An 18,162-nucleotide genomic window follows, 5' to 3' on the forward strand; every position below is an offset into this window, starting at 1 on the left:
GTTTCCATAGATTTAGTCAGAGGTTTGGTAACTGCCATATATATATACATATACACACACGGTCACACACACAACAACATACACACACACAAACATGCCCACGTAGCGACATGACAGCCTGCCACACTGACTGGTCCATTGAGTCATCAATGACCTTCCGTGGGATTGAAGTTGCCAGGCCAATTGACCAAATCACTGATCTTTAAAAGCAGCTCTACAGGCAAGAGTGGGGCGGGAGGGGAGGAGGGGGGGTGAGTAGCACTAAACACACACACACACTGATGCACATGCACCCACACCATCCACCTCAATCTCTAATCAAGGAGCAGGCAGGCAGGCAGGCAGGACTCTGGGTCACCGCAGCGACACTAACAAGAGGCGACAGCTCCTCAGCGCTTGGGGCAACGACCAGCTCGGCTGTCGAGACCACGGAGAGAGTCCGCCAGGCACGCACTGAGGCAAGGTTTGCTGTTTTGGGAGAAGGAGAGATGGAGGAGGGGAAGTGAAGGACTGGTGGTGTAGATGCGTGGGGAGTTAGTGAGGAAGCAGTCTAAGAAATGATACACAGTGAATTCCCCTTTTGATCCTTTCAGTCACTGTCTTTAAGTGCACACAGACACTTTTTCTACAGAAATGACAATTTTGAATAGAGAGGCATAAAACACACAAACACAAGCAGAAACACACATAAGCACACAATCTGAACTGACGCGCACCCTCACCAAGCCATCCAGCCCTGAGGCCTACTTGCAGAGGGCTGTCCCCCCCACCCCCTCCTCCCCATCTCTTCTAGAACACAGTTTAACTTCTGTCATTTAGATGAAGCAAGTGAGTCAGTCTTGCGGTGGCGAGAGGATGTGACAGGCCGGTAATGGACAGGACAAAGAGGGGATTTATGAAGTATTAGTAAACCTTAATAATTCACCACACGAAAGACCCCGGGAGTCCCACGACTGACCCCGTGTCTCTGGTTCACATCCTTGCGCTGACATCCTCTGGATCGCTCTTTTACCGTCATAGTTCCTGCTAATAGTCAAAGACATGAAGAATAAAGAAGGATTTTAGCTGTCTGACAATATTACTATTGGACATTGTCTCTTTAATCCTGTAACTCTGCAATTGACAGAAAAATCTAAAACCATTGGTATTTTTCTCATTGTCATTTAAAATTGCATTTATTATATCAATGTGATGTGTATTGAATTAGGCCTCTCAATGGGGACTCAGGGTGAACAAGCTCTGACAGTAGTTGAGAATCTCATCACTAATTGCATTAGTAGTTGTCTGTTTTCAAACAGAAAATCAGCTGCAGAGAAAGTTCACCAGGATTTTTATTATTGTAAATCAAATATCCATTTGCTAATGCACTATACAAATTGTGATGCGCTCAAAAAAAGATAACCCCATCATCTCTCTGCAGGCATCACCAGGCTGACAATCACACAATAATAGCGTGCAATAATCATAAAAATCTTGATATGGGTTCAGTCAATTGTTTTGACATATTGATGAGTGTGAAATTGAAAAGGGGACTCATCTGAAGACTGAAAAAGACTAAAATGTTTTGTATAACACAGTGTAAGGACGCAAAACAGAGTTTGGAGCTAAATTAGCTTGGCCGTCCTGCTGACAACATTGTTTCAACTATTTGGACATATTTGGACACAGGCCGAAATTTGAGACAGATTGGAAATTTGGCTGGATGAAACTTAAATAAAAGGTGTATATTTAACCATCTTAATCTGATTTCATGATAATCCATCCAATGGTTGCTGGGATACTTCACTTTGAAAAAAGGTTTACCAAAGTCAAGAGGCTTCATTTTTAGGGAAACACCACTGTCTGTACAAAGCTTCATAGCAATTCAGGGAATATTACAAAGATGGAGGGTTGAGTTTGAGGGGAGCATGACGCCTCATTCGTATCTGTCTATTCAAAAAATTGGTAAAAAAAAAAAAGTGGCAACATCCATGTCATGGTATAGATTCCTATCTGTCTAGCAAAAAGGCACAAGAAAAGTAGCCACAGTCTCAAATTTGGGGTTCCACCTACCTTTTCACACCACTGGCCACCAATTAACCATGATCAGAGTTTAGCAGGCCGCAATCGGTCAGACAGGCGGCCTAAAGGGAAACACACACACATCTCCATCGCAGCTGCTGCACTGTGGGCCCATCACCAAACAAACAGGGGTGAGTTCATTCAGTCTCTCAGCAGCCATGTCTGTGACCACGGCAGTCATGGCTGTGACTGGCAGGCGTAGTCATTAGATCCCTAGATACCCCCACTGGCTGCTCTTTTTACCCTCTTTCGTGTGTGTGTCTGTGTGTGTGCACTGTATTGAGGCAGCGGTGGGGGGTTACAGAGGAGCAGTGATGGGTGTCAGTACTGAAGCCGGGTCCAGTCTGCTCTGGCCTGGTGTGACAGCATCACCGCCTGACCACCCCACCCCTGACCCCCACTCTCCTGCCTGCATCGCCCGGAGAGACACAGAGAGTGATGGGGACTGGCACCGCAGGGGCCTCCCTGGCTGGTGCCTTTGCTGGTGGTCTCTGTGGCCTATTAGTGTCCTGCTATGGGCCTGTCAGACTGACAAAACAGGGGCCTGTCAAATTAAGTAGGGGCTGAATATTGGAGATATGTATTCAAACGCACCAAGGGGAGATGGTGGCAGGGAGGGGTGAAGAGAACCAGGATGAGGAAACCACCGGTGCTAATGTCGATGGTAAGTGAGAGTGACAGGTTGAGAGCTGATCGGAGGGTGAGGACGGCAAGGGAGGAGGAGAGAGAGAGGGAGAGACAGTAGCAGTAGTTGATAATGGGGGTGTGGTTGACCTGAGGAGACTTGTTAAGGGCCAGTCCAGACAGAGCCAGACAGCCACCATTCCCAAGGATCTGAACACAGGTAAACTGCTCCAAGTTCGGCCTGAACTGCTCGGAGTTACAGCACTGCCACTTAATGAGACCAGATTGATGAGCTCTCTGTGCAGGTGTGTGTCTCTGTATGTGCACCGATGAAGCATCCCAAAGCTCAGCAGTCTTTACTGGAACAATAATTATTAGCTCTGTTGACCAGCACATGTACCCAAGGCTTTTTGTACAAGACATACACATGAAAAAAAAAACAAAACAAAACATTTATCCAACCTCCAAAGGCATCTTGGACAATCTTTGCATCGCAACTTAAACTTTGTTTCTCCATTATTTGTGTTGGTTTACCTCTAGAGACACACGGCCTCCTTGTGCTTCAGGCCAGGCCATTATGAAGTCATACACTAAACCTCCACAATGCTGTCTATGAGTTAAGAAACACTTCAGCTCAGTTGTCACACATGAGAATCCCCCTGTCGGGAGGCTTCATCTCTCTGGACTTCATTGTGTGTTGAGCTCTCAAAAGAAGACACTGAAACATCGGAGCAGGTGAAAGATCAGCAGCAGGGGTGTTATGGCAGTTGTATGACAAAGCCCCATGTGAGCATGCATGTGTGTGTGCGTTATGAGGGGGGGACTGTGTGTTTTTGGAAAGAGCTGCGACTCTCCCTCTCATGTCGCTGTGCATTGCTGAGACTGAGAGGCTGATGCACAGTGGCAGCTCCCCCCTCGCAGCCACAGGCCTGCCCAGAGCCACTGCAGATGATAGTTTTAATTGCTTTCAATCTTTCAGGCTAGTCCCTGCCCAGTGGCGCGGAGTGCTTGTGTGCGTCTGTGCATGTGTGAGATTGTGCTTCTCTGTGTATTTCTGTGTGCGCGGGCGTCTGTGCACATGTGGTGTGCTCACGTGAACAGTTATTGTCTGTGGATGCTGTGCACATATGTGGTGTGTGTTTGATGGATGTGTTTGTCCATTATGGGATGAAAATTAAGAGAGAATCAAGGCCTTGCAGTGATGCATCTGATGCACACGTCTGCTGAAGAAGACTGAGAGAAACGTGTTTATCCACAGTGAAGGCCAAGTCACTGAATGCACAACATGCACACATCCATTTTGAGTGGATGATTAAATAGTTCTCCCTTCCATAAAGGTTACGTGTCTTTATAAATAATAAACTTTGGGGTTTCCATGCAAAGACCTCAAAACACGCACTCACATCCTTAAAAGCATTTTAAACGCGGTGAACTACAAAACCAACCGATCAATAATTCAGAGCAAACGTCGAGCTGGCATAACAGAACACGGAAAACAGCCTGCAATTAAAATAACAGGCTGATGTGCGAATGAAATGATTTCTTCACTACGACTAACACCTGCAGTCCAGCAGAATGATGTGCAGCCGCATATGCTTGTTTGCGCTGCAGAAGGAAACCGGTGGGAGCAGTAAGTTGTCCAGACAGTAACAACTACGACTGTGGACTGATCTTCTTATCTATGAATACACTGGATTCACTTTTTATGTTAAATACAGTTTATATCTGTCTCGTACAGTCCTTGGTGGCTGACAAACTGAAATTTTAAGATTTTTTTTTTTTTTAAAGGCTTCCTTTGAACATGGCGGCTGTTAGTACTACAAATATATTACAATTGGCTTTTTCTTAAATTTTTATTAGTTGGATTTATATAAACTACTGCATATATGTGTGCAAATGTATTTGTTTATATCAACAAAAATAAAATGCGTACATTATTTCTCTACAGTTAGCACATACAGTTAAAGCTGAGAAATATGATGGAACTGAAATAAATTACAACAAAAGCAATGACACTGTTTCTTAGGATGGAGGAGGGAAGGCATAAGACTACAGGAAAATAAGAAGGTATTTTTAATCTTATTTTTAGGATTTTCTCAGTTTCAGCTCAGTTTCATGAACATTTAATTTACTAAATGGCAGAACTGATGATTTACAGTCTACAAACCTGTTAAGATGTGTGGGGAAATGTTGAGAACCAGGAATAAAGATGGGGAATATTTTGTTCAACTCAATGTGGAGGTATATAAGCCCATATATATGCTGTGTCTCCTTCCACTTTATTCCAAATTACCACTTCAGATATAATCTCCAGACTGTTTTCCTTCTATTTGATGTTGTAGTTAAAAGCACAAAAGATTAATCTGGTTCTGTCTTTTGGAAATAAAGAAACAAAATGGTCACATTCAAATGTGAAAGATGAAAACTGACATAACAAAAGGAAGGTCTTAGTTGACCTGAGATCAGCTGTCTCTGATTTTGTCCTATCATGAAACCACAGTGCATCCTCCACTGACCTACTGCTGGAAACATGCAGTCCATTTACACTGGGACACATGTACGACAACCCCTTCCCTCTCTTGCTTTTACACACATACACACACATTTGGCCGGGGGCTAAATTAACTAACATTCCCACTGAGGCTAATCTCCATCCATTTAGGGGGCTGTAATATTTAATCAGGAGGCTCTGGACCGACTCCCAGCGTCACACGCTGTGGCACAGTTCATATGTTCAGAGGAGAGGGCAGCCCAGAGGCGACGGAGGGGAATTCACTGCTAAAAGCCACAATGCATTCAACCACAGAAACGCTCACACTCGTTCTCGCTCTGATCCTGCCTTCCTTTGGGGTGGATGAGACACAAAAACACTAACAAGGTTAGAAAGATGGGACATTTTGCAACAATAATTTTTTGTGCGGGTGTCATTTTTCTTTTTTCTTTGTCAAGTAAACTTCTTGAAGCAATTAGTATCAGGACACTTTTCATCCCCTGCATTTTGACACTGCACCGTCAACACATTATGAATCAGGCATGACTTCTTTTATCAATGATGATCAGATATTTTACATTTTTTTGATTAATCAGTTTAATGTAATCTATCAAAAACATATTAAATCTCAGAAGCTGGTAGCTGCAAAAATTTGGGAATTGATCCTCATAAATAATCTAACCAATTAATTACATTTCAAAAATTAAATGAACTCAATTAATAGCAGATTCCAGTTATTCTATATTACACATATTTTAAAAGTTAACATCAGTGTGAGTAGACTTGGGATCCTTCAATAAATATCTTTCATGTTAGACCCTCACTGGTCAGCAAGCACATCTGTCAATCTTATATAACACAGGCTGTGTGCTTAGTTTTAAAAAAATAACAGAATAAAACACAAAAATAAAAAAAATGTTCGAGGAATAAAAGCAAGGGAGCTGAATCCTTTTTGGGCTGCATTTTTTTTTTCTTTTTAGCCTGTATTTGTTTAGCCTAATAAATATTGTAAGTATCGTGGTATCAAAGTCACAGATTTTTTTTAGATTTGACTATTCAAAAATGTTAAATTTGTGTAGGGCCAGTTTAATCTCCTGTCAAGTAAGTATGCAACTATCAAATATTATAGCCCCAAAGTTATGACCTCTTACTTCCTGAGGGCGTTATCAGTCACAGGGCGGTTGTTCTATGAAACACTGGTCTTGGTCTGCTGCAGCACCTCCACCTGATTTCAGTCTGAGTCTCCCTGTCAGGACATACAGTACAGTGTGATTAGAGTGCGGTGTTGGTCGTCCTGCCTGGAGGTATCACACCGGACGGAGCCAACTGCTCTCACACTCACACACAGCAAAGGTCAGGTCTCGCACCATCAGTGTGAAAAGCCTGCACTGAAAAGGGTATAGTCCATCTGCTTTTAACAGCTCAGGACTGCTGATGTGTGTGTACAGTACATACAATGTGTGTTTGACCTAACCTGAAGCAAAACAAAAAGAAAAAAGAAAAAAGTGTCTGCTGTGATTTTGTGTTTTATAAACATAACATTTGCCTTCCTAAAAGCTGAGTGATAAAAGCGCAACCCTGTTTCGGACTAACTGTAATGGGAAGGCCTGGTGAATTTTTCATACAGCCCAGAGGGGGAGGACGAGGGACCACACTGGCAGATTTCAGGCTCAACACAAGGTTGAAGGAAGAAACGGCATCGTTTATCAGGCTTTTGGGGAACATTTGCCATCAAAAGATGATTCAAACCAACTCCAAAATATGTAAAGGTCCTGAGACTCGTTTTGAATCACGTCCTTCTGAAAGTCCTTCTGAAAGTCCTTCTGACAATTTCATTTACTTTTCTTTGGAAAAAAATACAGCAAAACAATACGGCAGATTCTTCAGTTATACGGAGGAATAATTTTGACATCTTGAGTGACTTTTAGCAACTGAGTAACTGAGGCTTTTGACACAGCTTTGTTAATGCACTAACTCCTAGAAGTACATTTAAAAAACAGAGATTTCCAATATTGTTTTTGATTAATCGTTGATCATCTGTCACGTACTACGTTCAATGAACAAGAGCTATTTGATCCTGATTATCCTTTGTGGGCTTCATGAACAAAAGCAGGATGAAAAATGCCTAAGATCTCAATTTAATGGGCTGAAATTTCTGCAAGAAAGCCCTAAAAAAATTATCCATCTGTTCAATGCACACATGTCAGAGCTCAGTCAGATAGCTTGTAGCACTGTCTTGCGTATGCAAATATGTTTTGCCTAGAAATCTATTTGGAGTTGCTCGAAGGAATCCAGAACGGCCCTCCTTCTGTCTCCCCTCACCCGGCTCACGCGGGTCTCCCTCTTGCTGTTGATCTCCTCTCGTGTGGAAAACATTTTTACCAGCTACGCACGCATGGACATGGAGTCAGTGACACTGCCTTACCTCAGACAGCTTAAACCACCATGGGCCAATATGCAGATCTCACAGGCCCACACTGACGGCATCCTCTGCGGGGCCCTGCAAGTGTTTGCTCAGTTGGATAAAACATGCAATACAGGGACACAGAGAGAATAACTACAGACTCTGGGAAGAGGCCAGTGCTCGTTGTCCTTCTGTTCAGGATGTCCCGCTTGTCTTTTGGGAAGAAAAGGAGGAGTGTGTCAGTACAAAAGTTAAATGAAAAGGTTTCCAGTGTTTGTGTGACAGAAACAGAAATGTCTCCAGTTTCTATAGACTATTACTGTCATATTTTATACAATAAATACAAATCTATTTGCCATTATTTTGAAAATTACAAAAAAGGAGTTCAATAAAGTTAAACCTTTGTAAAACTTTGGCATTTCTTTCATACATATGTAAATCTGAAGGAATTAGTAGCCCTTTTGGGCAGAGAGACAAAGAGAAGGAAATAACAGGCCGTTTATGTGTGTGTGTGTGTGTGTGTGTGTGTGTGTGTACCAGAGGGCTGAGAAGCCAGGCTTAGGCAGATGGTCCACAAAGGTGTTACCTCACAGTGAGTGGGCACCGCGATTGATGCATTGCAACATCCAAGAAGGTGGAACATTTGGCTGCTGACCCGCAGTCAGAACTCATTGGCCCTGCCTTCTCCTTATTTAGCTGCTGCGAGAGCCAACGGCGGATTTGGTTGGAATAAACACACACTCAGAATGCAGCACTTTCCCACCCTCAAGGGAGCCTGGACAGGCTGTGTGCTGGAAACTTCCTCCCTCGTCTCTGCAAGGAGGTCACAGCGATGGTGTGGGCAGGGAGGATGAGTGCACAGATACATGGAGACAAATGGAGACGGCACACAGGAACTTAGGGTTACTGTGTTACACTTGGATGGAGAAGATCTGACCTTGGGCTTATTCTGAGGGGCCTTTCTCACAGAAGCAACTCCATACGACTAGATTTCTGCAAGTAACACTTAATTCATCCATCTTATGATTTTTGATAGTTAGCTAATGAACAGTGCAGAAATGGGAACACGTGGAAACAAAGGCTCATAAGAAAGGGGATTAAGGGGATTTAAGTGGTGATATGTCTTTCTCTCCAGTTCACCAACGTCTTCGGAAATATTTCATTTTAGGCATTACAGATCTACAACTTCCAGCCTAAATGAGAAATGAAAAAAAGAAGAAATAAATTCATTAAAAAGAACGGCATTATAGATAAATAAAGGCTAACATACGTCTTATTTAGTCCACTGTTGGAATTGTGGACACAAGTCATTATTTCTGGAAATGTGTCAAAAAGATAATTCATTAAAAGAAAATTGTCGGAGTTCAAAGACAAAATATTCTCTTTAATTACAAGCATTATTAGTTATGCACATGATGAGATTATATTTCAGACCCCAAAGTGGTCTTACATCAGATGGAACATGGAAAATTCATGAGTGGGAACAGTAACTGAAGGCAAACATTATAGCAGTGGATTTTAAACACGATAATTTCTGTTTGTCTCTCTGTGCAGTTAAATCATCAGGCCTACTCTTGAAAGAAGCATCCCCATTCATATTTTTAACATCAGTATCACTGAGATACATTCTCAGTGATATGTTTGAAAGCAGATTTATGAAATATGCCTGCTTTTATAAAAATCTCATGTCAGTTGTGTTTTGCTGTTTGATGCACTATATTGTGAATTTTATAGTAATATAAGCTTATGCTAGTTACATTTTTTAATGTTTCATCATTTGAAAAATCCTCTGCAAATAAAGCACAAATTGAATTTGAATTGTAGCTATCAAATATTGATTTTTGAGTTTTGGTTATTTTTAGCTTCAGTTAATAAGAATCACATCAGCGGACAGTTAAGCTCTTTTTTTTTTTTAGTTTAGTTTTGTTTGTTGATGTGAACAAGTGCAGACTGCCACCCTATGGATATATCTGGCAAATCCTTGCTGCTTGATCTTGACTAGTGTGCTAACAACAATCAGAGGATGAAGCTTTGAGATATAGAAGGACCGATATGACTCAGAAGATAAAAATTGGCAGCTGCCATGAAGCTAATTATTTGAGTGAGTCCATTAAACTGTAAAAGGAATGACAGCTGACTGCATTTGCTGCTAGTGAACTATGCAGTTTGATCTGAACAGTTGAGGGGACCTAACATAAAGCTACAGCAAATCTTAGAACAACAAATACAAATATCAGCACAAATGCAACACAGATCTCTAAAGCCTCATTCCCCTCTTCCAGCACCTCCCCGCCGAGTCAGTCATCATCCACCACCATCACATTCCCGTTCAGCTCGTACTCGATAGTAGCCCAGTTAAAGATGTTTCCCTTGGGTACCTTGTGGCCATAGTGCCAGGCCTGGATCATACTCCTTGACAGCACAAAGTCCCACATATTCAGATCGGTCACCTCTCCTACAAAGCTCTGTCCAGCCTCCAGACCCCCCAGGTGCTTGTCTGGGTCCTGCCCCAGGAGGACGGAGCCATTGGGACGGATGTTGTGCCCAGGTTTGTAGACCTGGTAGGTGCTGCGCTTACCTTCAACCCAAAAAGCAGCGAGGCCGGTGCGAGACTCCCAGGTCAGACAGAGGCTGGTGCGGAAGGTGGTGAGGGGCGGCAGCTGAAAGAAGGCACCGTCTCCGCTCAGGTAAAAGGAGATGCGCCCATCCTTCTCACGCCACATATTCAGCTCATCGTAGTCAGGAGTGCGGTAGGCGAACAGGATGATCTGCCGGTCTTCTGGCAGCTCAGTGGCCACACGCATGCAAAGTGTAAAGGCTCTCAGCGCCATCTCCTTCTGTGGGATCAAGGCCACAAAGCTGAAGTCCGTCTCATAGGGGAAGACGAGGACTTTCTCACTCAGGCCAACTGTAACAACACAGACAAGAAAGAAACAATGGTGAAGCCTGGATCTGTGTGAGGAATAAAGTACACAAACCCACAATAAGAATCAACAGTATTTGTTCTACCTTGTGTTCCTTGGGACAGATTCAAAGACAATCCAATGACACCAAGCAGAACCACAGCCAACTTTTGCAAACAAACACAGAACATCCATGATCACCTGACAGTAGCCTGTGGTATTGATTATTAAATACCAAATCAAGTGATAAAATGCAAGATAAAGTTTATTTTCTTACCATTTTGATGTTGTGTTGTTGTTGTTTGACTTGCTGATGAGCTGGTTCAGTCCTCTGCCCTCCTAGCACAGGCCAAGACGTCAGCTCTTCAGTTGGTGTTCGGACAATAGACCCGGTGTGTGAGGGCTGAGTGACGCTGACTGACACACACTGGTCACCTGTTTGGGAGTGTGTGTTTGTGTGTGTCTGTGATTGTATCACAACAGACCAACACACATTTCAGGCTCTTAATTTTTTATGTGTACAAGTACATTTCAAACTGTGAATTGATGGAAGGTGGCAAAATAAGAGAGAAGAATAAGAGGAAAACCTGAAATGACTATGAATCGTTCAAACTAAATAATTTTTGACTGATGGCCATTTTATTCGAAGTTCAGTTTAGGTTTTCAGCTGTTCAATTCCACATCACGTCATTTTTTTCACATTAAAGCATGAATTAAACCAGTGGGAAAGACGCAGACATATTACGCCTGACAACTGCTGTACAATGATGTCATGCTCTCATTTCTCATTCATTTAAACATAAGCAAACACTAAAATATCTGTTGGGCCAACAGTGGGAAATTTTCCAGGTTCAGCAAAGCTACACTTCAGAAATCAATAAATTTTGATTTAAAAAAAACAAAAAAAGGAAAAAAAGTGTCACCTTGAAGACAAATGGCTGAAATATGAACAATAAGCAACACTGATGAACATTAGCCACCAAAGGACCAGTGATAATATTAACTCATAAATATGGGAAGAGGGAGTACTCTTGGTATCAATAATAATAATAATAATAAAAAGATGATTCAAATAAAAGAGTTACAAGTCCATCATCATCATTTATTGCAGGACTGTGCCATGAGTTGTACTGCAAAGCTTTTACGTTAGTAGTGCGGTTTAAGAATTTATATGCTGAAGACCGTCTTATTGATTTCCAATAATCAGCAGAATTGCCATCATACTTGGTATCTCTTTAATAGTAATCTAATATTAGAAACACAACAACAACCTAAAAGTTCATGATTTCATTGGGACAAATGAAAACTGAACCAAGCATCGATATTATCAACATATCTACATTTAATACAGTTTCTTAAGTTCTAGGATTTCTCAAGAAAAAAAAAAAAGAACCCTATATTGTCGAGAAATAAAATCTGAGATACACCAGCACATTATTTACACTGCCTGCACCCTGACATGAACCACCGACCTACATCACCACAGACAAACATTCAGCTGTAAACCGAGAGTATGTAACTGAAAATGTGTTTTACAGAGAGCGCCAACGAACGAGCACATGCAAAACTTAGACTGAGGTATGGATGAGATTTAGATGGTCATAACTCTTCCAGCATTTCTTACAGAGGAGGTTGGTACAGTGATGCTCATGAACCTCAGATCCTTCCTAACAGCAAATTCCAAAACTGACAGTTTCACATTGATGACTGGTTTACATAAGCTATTGCAACCATTTTCTTGATAACTATGATGCTGAGAGGTGAAGGTGCATAAAATGAACAGCAAAAGTGTGAGTGAAATGCCAACCGTCCTCTTGATTTTTTTTTTTTTCGTTTTGTTTTTTTGCAAAGGAAAAGAAAATTCACTTCATGCTTGATGTAAACATCCACTGTCAGCTGCAGACAACCAGCACAAGCCAAACACAATGTCCGAGCACATTTTTGTCTCAATATACGACAAACGACAGAGCTCATTCTTCAAAGCAGATTTTTGGATCAACCAATATCACTGTATTTAACACTATCCACTAACAATTCATTGCAATCTTAAACATCCAGCAATGTGAATTTTTTTTTTTGTATGCAGCAGTCATTCCCATTTTCTGCATCCAGTTCAAGGCTGATTTTCAGGAAAACCTGGTAAAAAAAACTTTTTGAATTACTGTCGGTCAAAGACTATATTATGCATACATTCAACTTAGTTCAATTGTCTGAAGGGGTGTGATTGATATGTAAAGAAATATCTACTCAGTCTTACAGGTTGGAGACATGGGTGGGTATGTCTGGAGCACTTCATTCATACCATTTGACTCAGGTTAAAATGCTCAGTGAGAAACTAACAGTTGATTAAATTTCATTATAATCTTGTAAAACTTGCATACAAACTACTGACCCTTGAAGAGAATTGGGTTTTGGCATATTAGTTACCACTTGAGTAAATGTACATTAAGAAGTCAGGAAATGCTCCATTTCTAAGAGATGAAGAAAAAAAACCCTTCTATCAAACATTGCAGTAAATTCCAACTAAAAGGCCATTGTCATATTTGAAAGAATTCTGCCACCAAAATGAAAGTTTTTTTTTTTTTTTTTGTTTGCTTGTTTTTTTTATATCGGTGGTATCTGTGAAACACTGGAGTCCAATGCTGATGCTTTCCAAGGGTTGTGGCACTCAGAGAAAGAAAAAGGAAGGAAGTGAGAGAGAGAGAAAGAGGGCAAGAAGAGACCTGAGACGTGGCCCCTTATTTTGAGTAAAGAAAGGAGTCAGGCTTGAAAGACCAGAAACAGCATGACAGAGAAGAATAGGAACAAGCGGGAACAGAGAAAGTACAGAAAAACAGAATGAAAAGGAGTTTTAAAGGGAGCAGCAGGCCATGAACACTGAGCCTCAGAGAGTTGGAGCAGGAGGTTTTACAGCAAAGATAGAACGTGGGGAAGAGAGGCTGACTGAGATACACGGCTTATCCATAGTGTGGCTTTTCCCACTTGTACATTTCCAGGCAAGGGGTGATCTGTTCTCTAAAGTCTTGTGTTGTCCAGGCTTTGTGTCGAGTATCTGGGTATGGGGGACAAATGGGAGGTGGGCACCCCTTCAGTAGTCCTCCACCCAGCCGTTTTCCTGGATAAAAGCATCAATGACTTCCTTCATGGCCAGGTTTGGGATCAGTTGATCCTGGGTCAGGGGACTCCTGGTGACTGGGTCAAAATGACCCACTCGCTATAGAGAGAGTAGGTTAAATGCTAATGTAACACCTGTGGCGAAGTCTTATGCACACTATATAATCAAATTTGAAGCATTTATGCATTTGGGAGATCATGTAGCAGCTCGTACAATGCCTGAATATTCATTTCTTGTAAAAAATGATGAAATTAAATTAATCATTTGTTCATGTGGTGGATGAACTATAAGTCTCAAAGAAGTCGGTCACAAACAGAATTATGAAACTCTGAAAAAACATTTTACCTGTAGGTGTTCTTCAATATCTTTGCGATCATAAGTGATTCCACTGGGTGTGATGCAGGGCTCCCTCATCAGTTCAAAACTGATTTTTCCACATAGGTAATCTGGGATTTCCCGTTTCTGACACAAAACGCACCAAGAGTCAAACGGATGTAATGTAAAAGGTACCAAAATTGCCACCACTTTTCTTTACATCCTCTTACATGGTTTGTTGCAGTTTAATGGTGCACATTGTGTCTTTTTCCTGAAACAACATCACTTACTCCCGAGTTTAAAGAAAAAGTTGGATGAAATAATCAATATTGATACTAAAAACATAATTTAACTGTTAAAATCAAGGTTCTGCATCAAAAAGACATTACGCTTTCTTCATCAGCATTTGCCTGCCCCACATTGAACCTTTTAGGTAGACACATACAGACAGGAAAAACCCTGGAGGCTACCAATGTGGTGTCATTTCACCTTACATGACAACTACCTCAGTTGAGTCAACAACTGTCTATAGTGAAGACAATTAATTACTATACATCTTACAACAAAGGAATAGGACAGAGAGGGTTTTCTTGCAACAAGAAAATAAATTTGAGATTTGTCTCAATATCTGTACAGAAATTTGAAAGAGAATCTCTGCATCTGTGTCTATTTCTGCTGTTGCTATGTCAACGATCAGAGAAGACATTGTGAAGGAGGCGTGTACTGTGGGGAAGGATGCATTTGTGTGGGTGAATCTAATCAATGTGTGCATGTCTGTTTGGTAGCCTTGTAATGGACTGATGACCCACCCAGGATGCCAACTGGCTTTTACCATAACATTTACTCTTCCTCTAACAGCACGAAGGTTGTATGACAAATGACTGAGTCAAAGAATAGAAATTTCTTGCTTACTTTTCTTTTCTCATCCACTTGTGAGAAGAGCTCATCCATGTCCATCAGATACTTGTCCTAAGAAGGCCACATTTCCAAATGTTACATGCAATACATATAATCACAGTATACAATTACTGGCTTTACTTGTTGCATGAACTGCAACCAGATAGGTTCAAAACATACGTGCTTAGATGCAACCTTAGCAGCATCGCCTCCATTTTGATTGTCGTCCTGCTTTTCTTTATATTCTTCTAGCTCTCTAAAAATCACAGTCATTAATTATTAATTAAAAATTACAGCACAAATTACACAACAGACTAATTTATGTGCTTGGAAATACTCATTAAGATCATAATTATCAGTCAAAAAAGCATGCTGGATATGTGAGTGCCTCCCCTTTATCAAACTTCACCTTTCCTTCTCAGCCAGTATGAGTTTGGTCAAATAAGCATGCAGCTCGTTCTCTTGATTGATGCGCTTCTCCTCAATGCTGTTCCAGCGTTTCTTCTTGGCAATTCGCAGGGCGCTGGGGATGTCATCCCCAAAATTCAACCTCTGTTCTTTCGCCAGGTTATATGCTGTAAAGTAAAATCATCAATACAGCAGCAGTGATTAGCTATAAGAAAAATAAAATAAAATTATGTAAGCCATGTAAGTATATTGATCTTGACATACTGTTCTGCGTATTCTAATTATAACACCTGACAAAGCATACTGTAATATGTGATTTCAAATCTGATTTCAGAGCAACTATGTTGTCAGGTTGATAAATCAAATCAAATAGGTTTATTTATATAGAGCCAATTCATAACAGTTACATCAAGGCACTTTACATATAGAGCAGGTCTAGACCAAACTCTGTATAGAATTAATGCTGATGCCATAGATGGCCATTAACCCAGCAGCAGGACTAGTACCTGCCCTTTGTGTGTAGAGCACCAGGAGTAGCACTGCCAGACCTGGACAAAATGACCTCCACCAGCATACTGGTGTGTATGTCAGCCCAACACCATCCAGCTCAATTGGCATTTGCCAAAGAACACCAGAACTGGCAGGTCCAGAAGCTCACTGCAGCCCTGACCCAGGTCTGAGAAGAGATCCCCTGAGGACACCATACGTCTACTCATCAGGAGCATCCCAAGATGAAGTTGGGTGTACATATATGCAGGTGAGGGCCATAAACACTGCTGACTCACATTGAATTGAGTTGCCATGATGAAAAATGAAATTCATGCCAGTTGGATCTGCCTGTCATTTAAAATCTTTGAATTGATTGTTGTTGACTGACTGTAAACAAATTATAGGATGCCCATCATTAAACATTTTCAACTTAAATAATTCATTAATTAGCCAATGAGCTTAATTTCTTGGAGCAGTGTCACCAGTTGATTCTAAGATCAGCATTTCAGCAGCGAGACCAAAGACGACAGAAATCAAAGTATGATAGACTTAACGAGAGGCAAATTTACAGACATAATCATTAATACAGTAGTGTATTTGCAACATGTGAGAGACAAGGTTTTGCCCACTTTGAGGACATTGTTCTCACCTTTCTGCAGGTTGCCGATGGCCTCATCATAGTTTTCCAGCTCCAAATGACACTGGCCCAAAAAGAAATGGGCCTTAACTGACTGGCTGTCCAGCTCCAGTGCACGCTTACAATCTGCGAGAGCCTTGTCATGCTGCTGCAGCTTCACATGGCAAAGAGCCCTGTTGGTGTAGTACACTGCCACTGATGGATTACGATTCTGGGAGACACAACATGCCAGACAATAAACATTTACAGCAACATTACAGCACTGAAGAAATACACTCAGAGGAACGTGATTCCATCCCATTCCGACATTAAAGACAATATTTTAATGTGCTATGGTACAGAAGGTGCGTTTCCTGTATTAGTACTAGGTAAACTGGAATGACAGATCCTTACGATGGCTTTGCTGTAGCACGTAGCAGCCTCTTGGTACTTGCGGCAGAGGAACAGCCGGTTCCCCTGCTCTTTCAGCTCCAGCGCGGTGGAACTCTTCTCCGGGCTGCCGGCCATTTTCTCCGCCGGCTCCGCGGGGCCCGCCTCGCCCTGCTTCCCTATCCTGTTCCCCGTCTCTCCGGCTGGCTAACTGACAGGTTCAAGAATGCCCTGTCCCTCCTGGATGTCAGTACACCACACCAGAGACAAAGTGCATGTGAAGTTATGTCAACAATCACAGACATGCAACTGCAGCGATGCACCTGCAATGCGCGTCTTGGGCGAATTAGGTGCAGTCCTCGGAGGGAGACCCGTTTAATTCAAGCACAGCTGCGAGACACAGCGGGGAGGCTACACTGCCGGGGATTTAACTATTAGTATGACAGAAATCAATGTCAACTACACAAGAGACAGAGCTACTTAGCCGGACACCAGAGAACAGTACACACGAACGATCCGATCCGTTTGAGCCTGGCTTTAACTCCAACACGCCACCACTGCTACACAATAGTAGCCAAATGTTGTATAGATGCAACCTTAGAAACCAACAGGCGTTTAAGTCAGTTAAATACGCTACAGCAGCGGGCACAAACACATCGTGACACCGTTGCTAAGTTTAGATGAAAGCAAATAAGAGATCGCTGCTCAGACGTTAGCAAGTTAGCCGGGCTAGCATACGAAGCTATGTTGTCGACTTACGCTTCGCCGGTCAGTTCGTTACTAAGATGACAATTGTGCTCAAACTGCGGTCACAAATTTCTAAATTCAACGAGCAGGTGGTTGGGGAGTTTGGGCTATGGCTAAGACTTACCTGAAAGGTGTTTTTAGCATTTATCCCGACATTTACCTCTATGCCGCTACACCTTTCAGAACACTGAACGGCTAATGCTAGGTTAGCTTACCTGCTACACAGTCTATATTATATTGTTAGCTATTCCTGTAAGTTTGGGTTTGATCTGACGTGCACGGTTTGCAGTTCTTACCTTATAGATAAGCTCTCACATACAGGGGAAACGGATATTATATACTTTGGGATCAAATCTTAAGCGATAATTTTTTCTCCTATACAAGTTATCATGACAGCTTGTTGTTATGCTGACGTCAGGTGTTTACGCGACGTTGACGGAAGCCGAGAGGACGCGTTTCCCCACCTTCTCGTTTCTGAATTAACCAATGTCCCTCAATGACCCAAGAAAGACTGACTGTACTAAAAAAAAATACTTTAAAGTGAACTTTCCATTAACGTAAGTGTCCCAGAACTGTTTGAATATAACACTTCCCACTGTGCACAAAACAATACACAATATTTACTTTACCTGCACCATGATATATATCTTTTAATTTACAGCTTCACTCCCTGCACTGTCTGAAGGGAGGACACCGGAGCAG

The 18,162-nt window shown here is 41.9% G+C and overlaps 2 protein-coding genes across 2 annotated transcripts; both read right to left on the reverse strand.

The window, feature by feature from the left end:
- Window positions 1-8,943: 8,943 nt before the first annotated feature.
- LOC115059979 (pentraxin fusion protein-like) lies at window positions 8,944-11,005 on the reverse strand. The gene is made up of 3 exons (XM_029527759.1): window positions 10,761-11,005; window positions 10,590-10,650; window positions 8,944-10,488 (listed from the first exon to the last, which is right to left on the reverse strand). The coding sequence occupies exons 1-3, from the start codon at window positions 10,761-10,763 to the stop codon at window positions 9,878-9,880; spliced, it is 675 nt and encodes a 224-aa protein (XP_029383619.1). The 5' UTR covers window positions 10,764-11,005; the 3' UTR covers window positions 8,944-9,877.
- Window positions 11,006-12,301: 1,296 nt separating this feature from the next.
- On the reverse strand, window positions 12,302-17,879 carry stub1 (STIP1 homology and U-Box containing protein 1). The gene is made up of 8 exons (XM_029527579.1): window positions 17,757-17,879; window positions 16,738-16,953; window positions 16,357-16,555; window positions 15,220-15,385; window positions 14,991-15,066; window positions 14,826-14,882; window positions 13,944-14,060; window positions 12,302-13,697 (listed from the first exon to the last, which is right to left on the reverse strand). Exons 2-8 carry the CDS (start codon window positions 16,849-16,851, stop codon window positions 13,572-13,574), a joined length of 855 nt encoding a protein of 284 aa, XP_029383439.1. The 5' UTR covers window positions 16,852-16,953; window positions 17,757-17,879; the 3' UTR covers window positions 12,302-13,571.
- Window positions 17,880-18,162: the final 283 nt, after the last annotated feature.

This window comes from Echeneis naucrates, chromosome 19 (assembly GCF_900963305.1).
Source record: "Echeneis naucrates chromosome 19, fEcheNa1.1, whole genome shotgun sequence".
In the NCBI taxonomy this organism is placed as follows: domain Eukaryota; kingdom Metazoa; phylum Chordata; class Actinopteri; order Carangiformes; family Echeneidae; genus Echeneis; species Echeneis naucrates.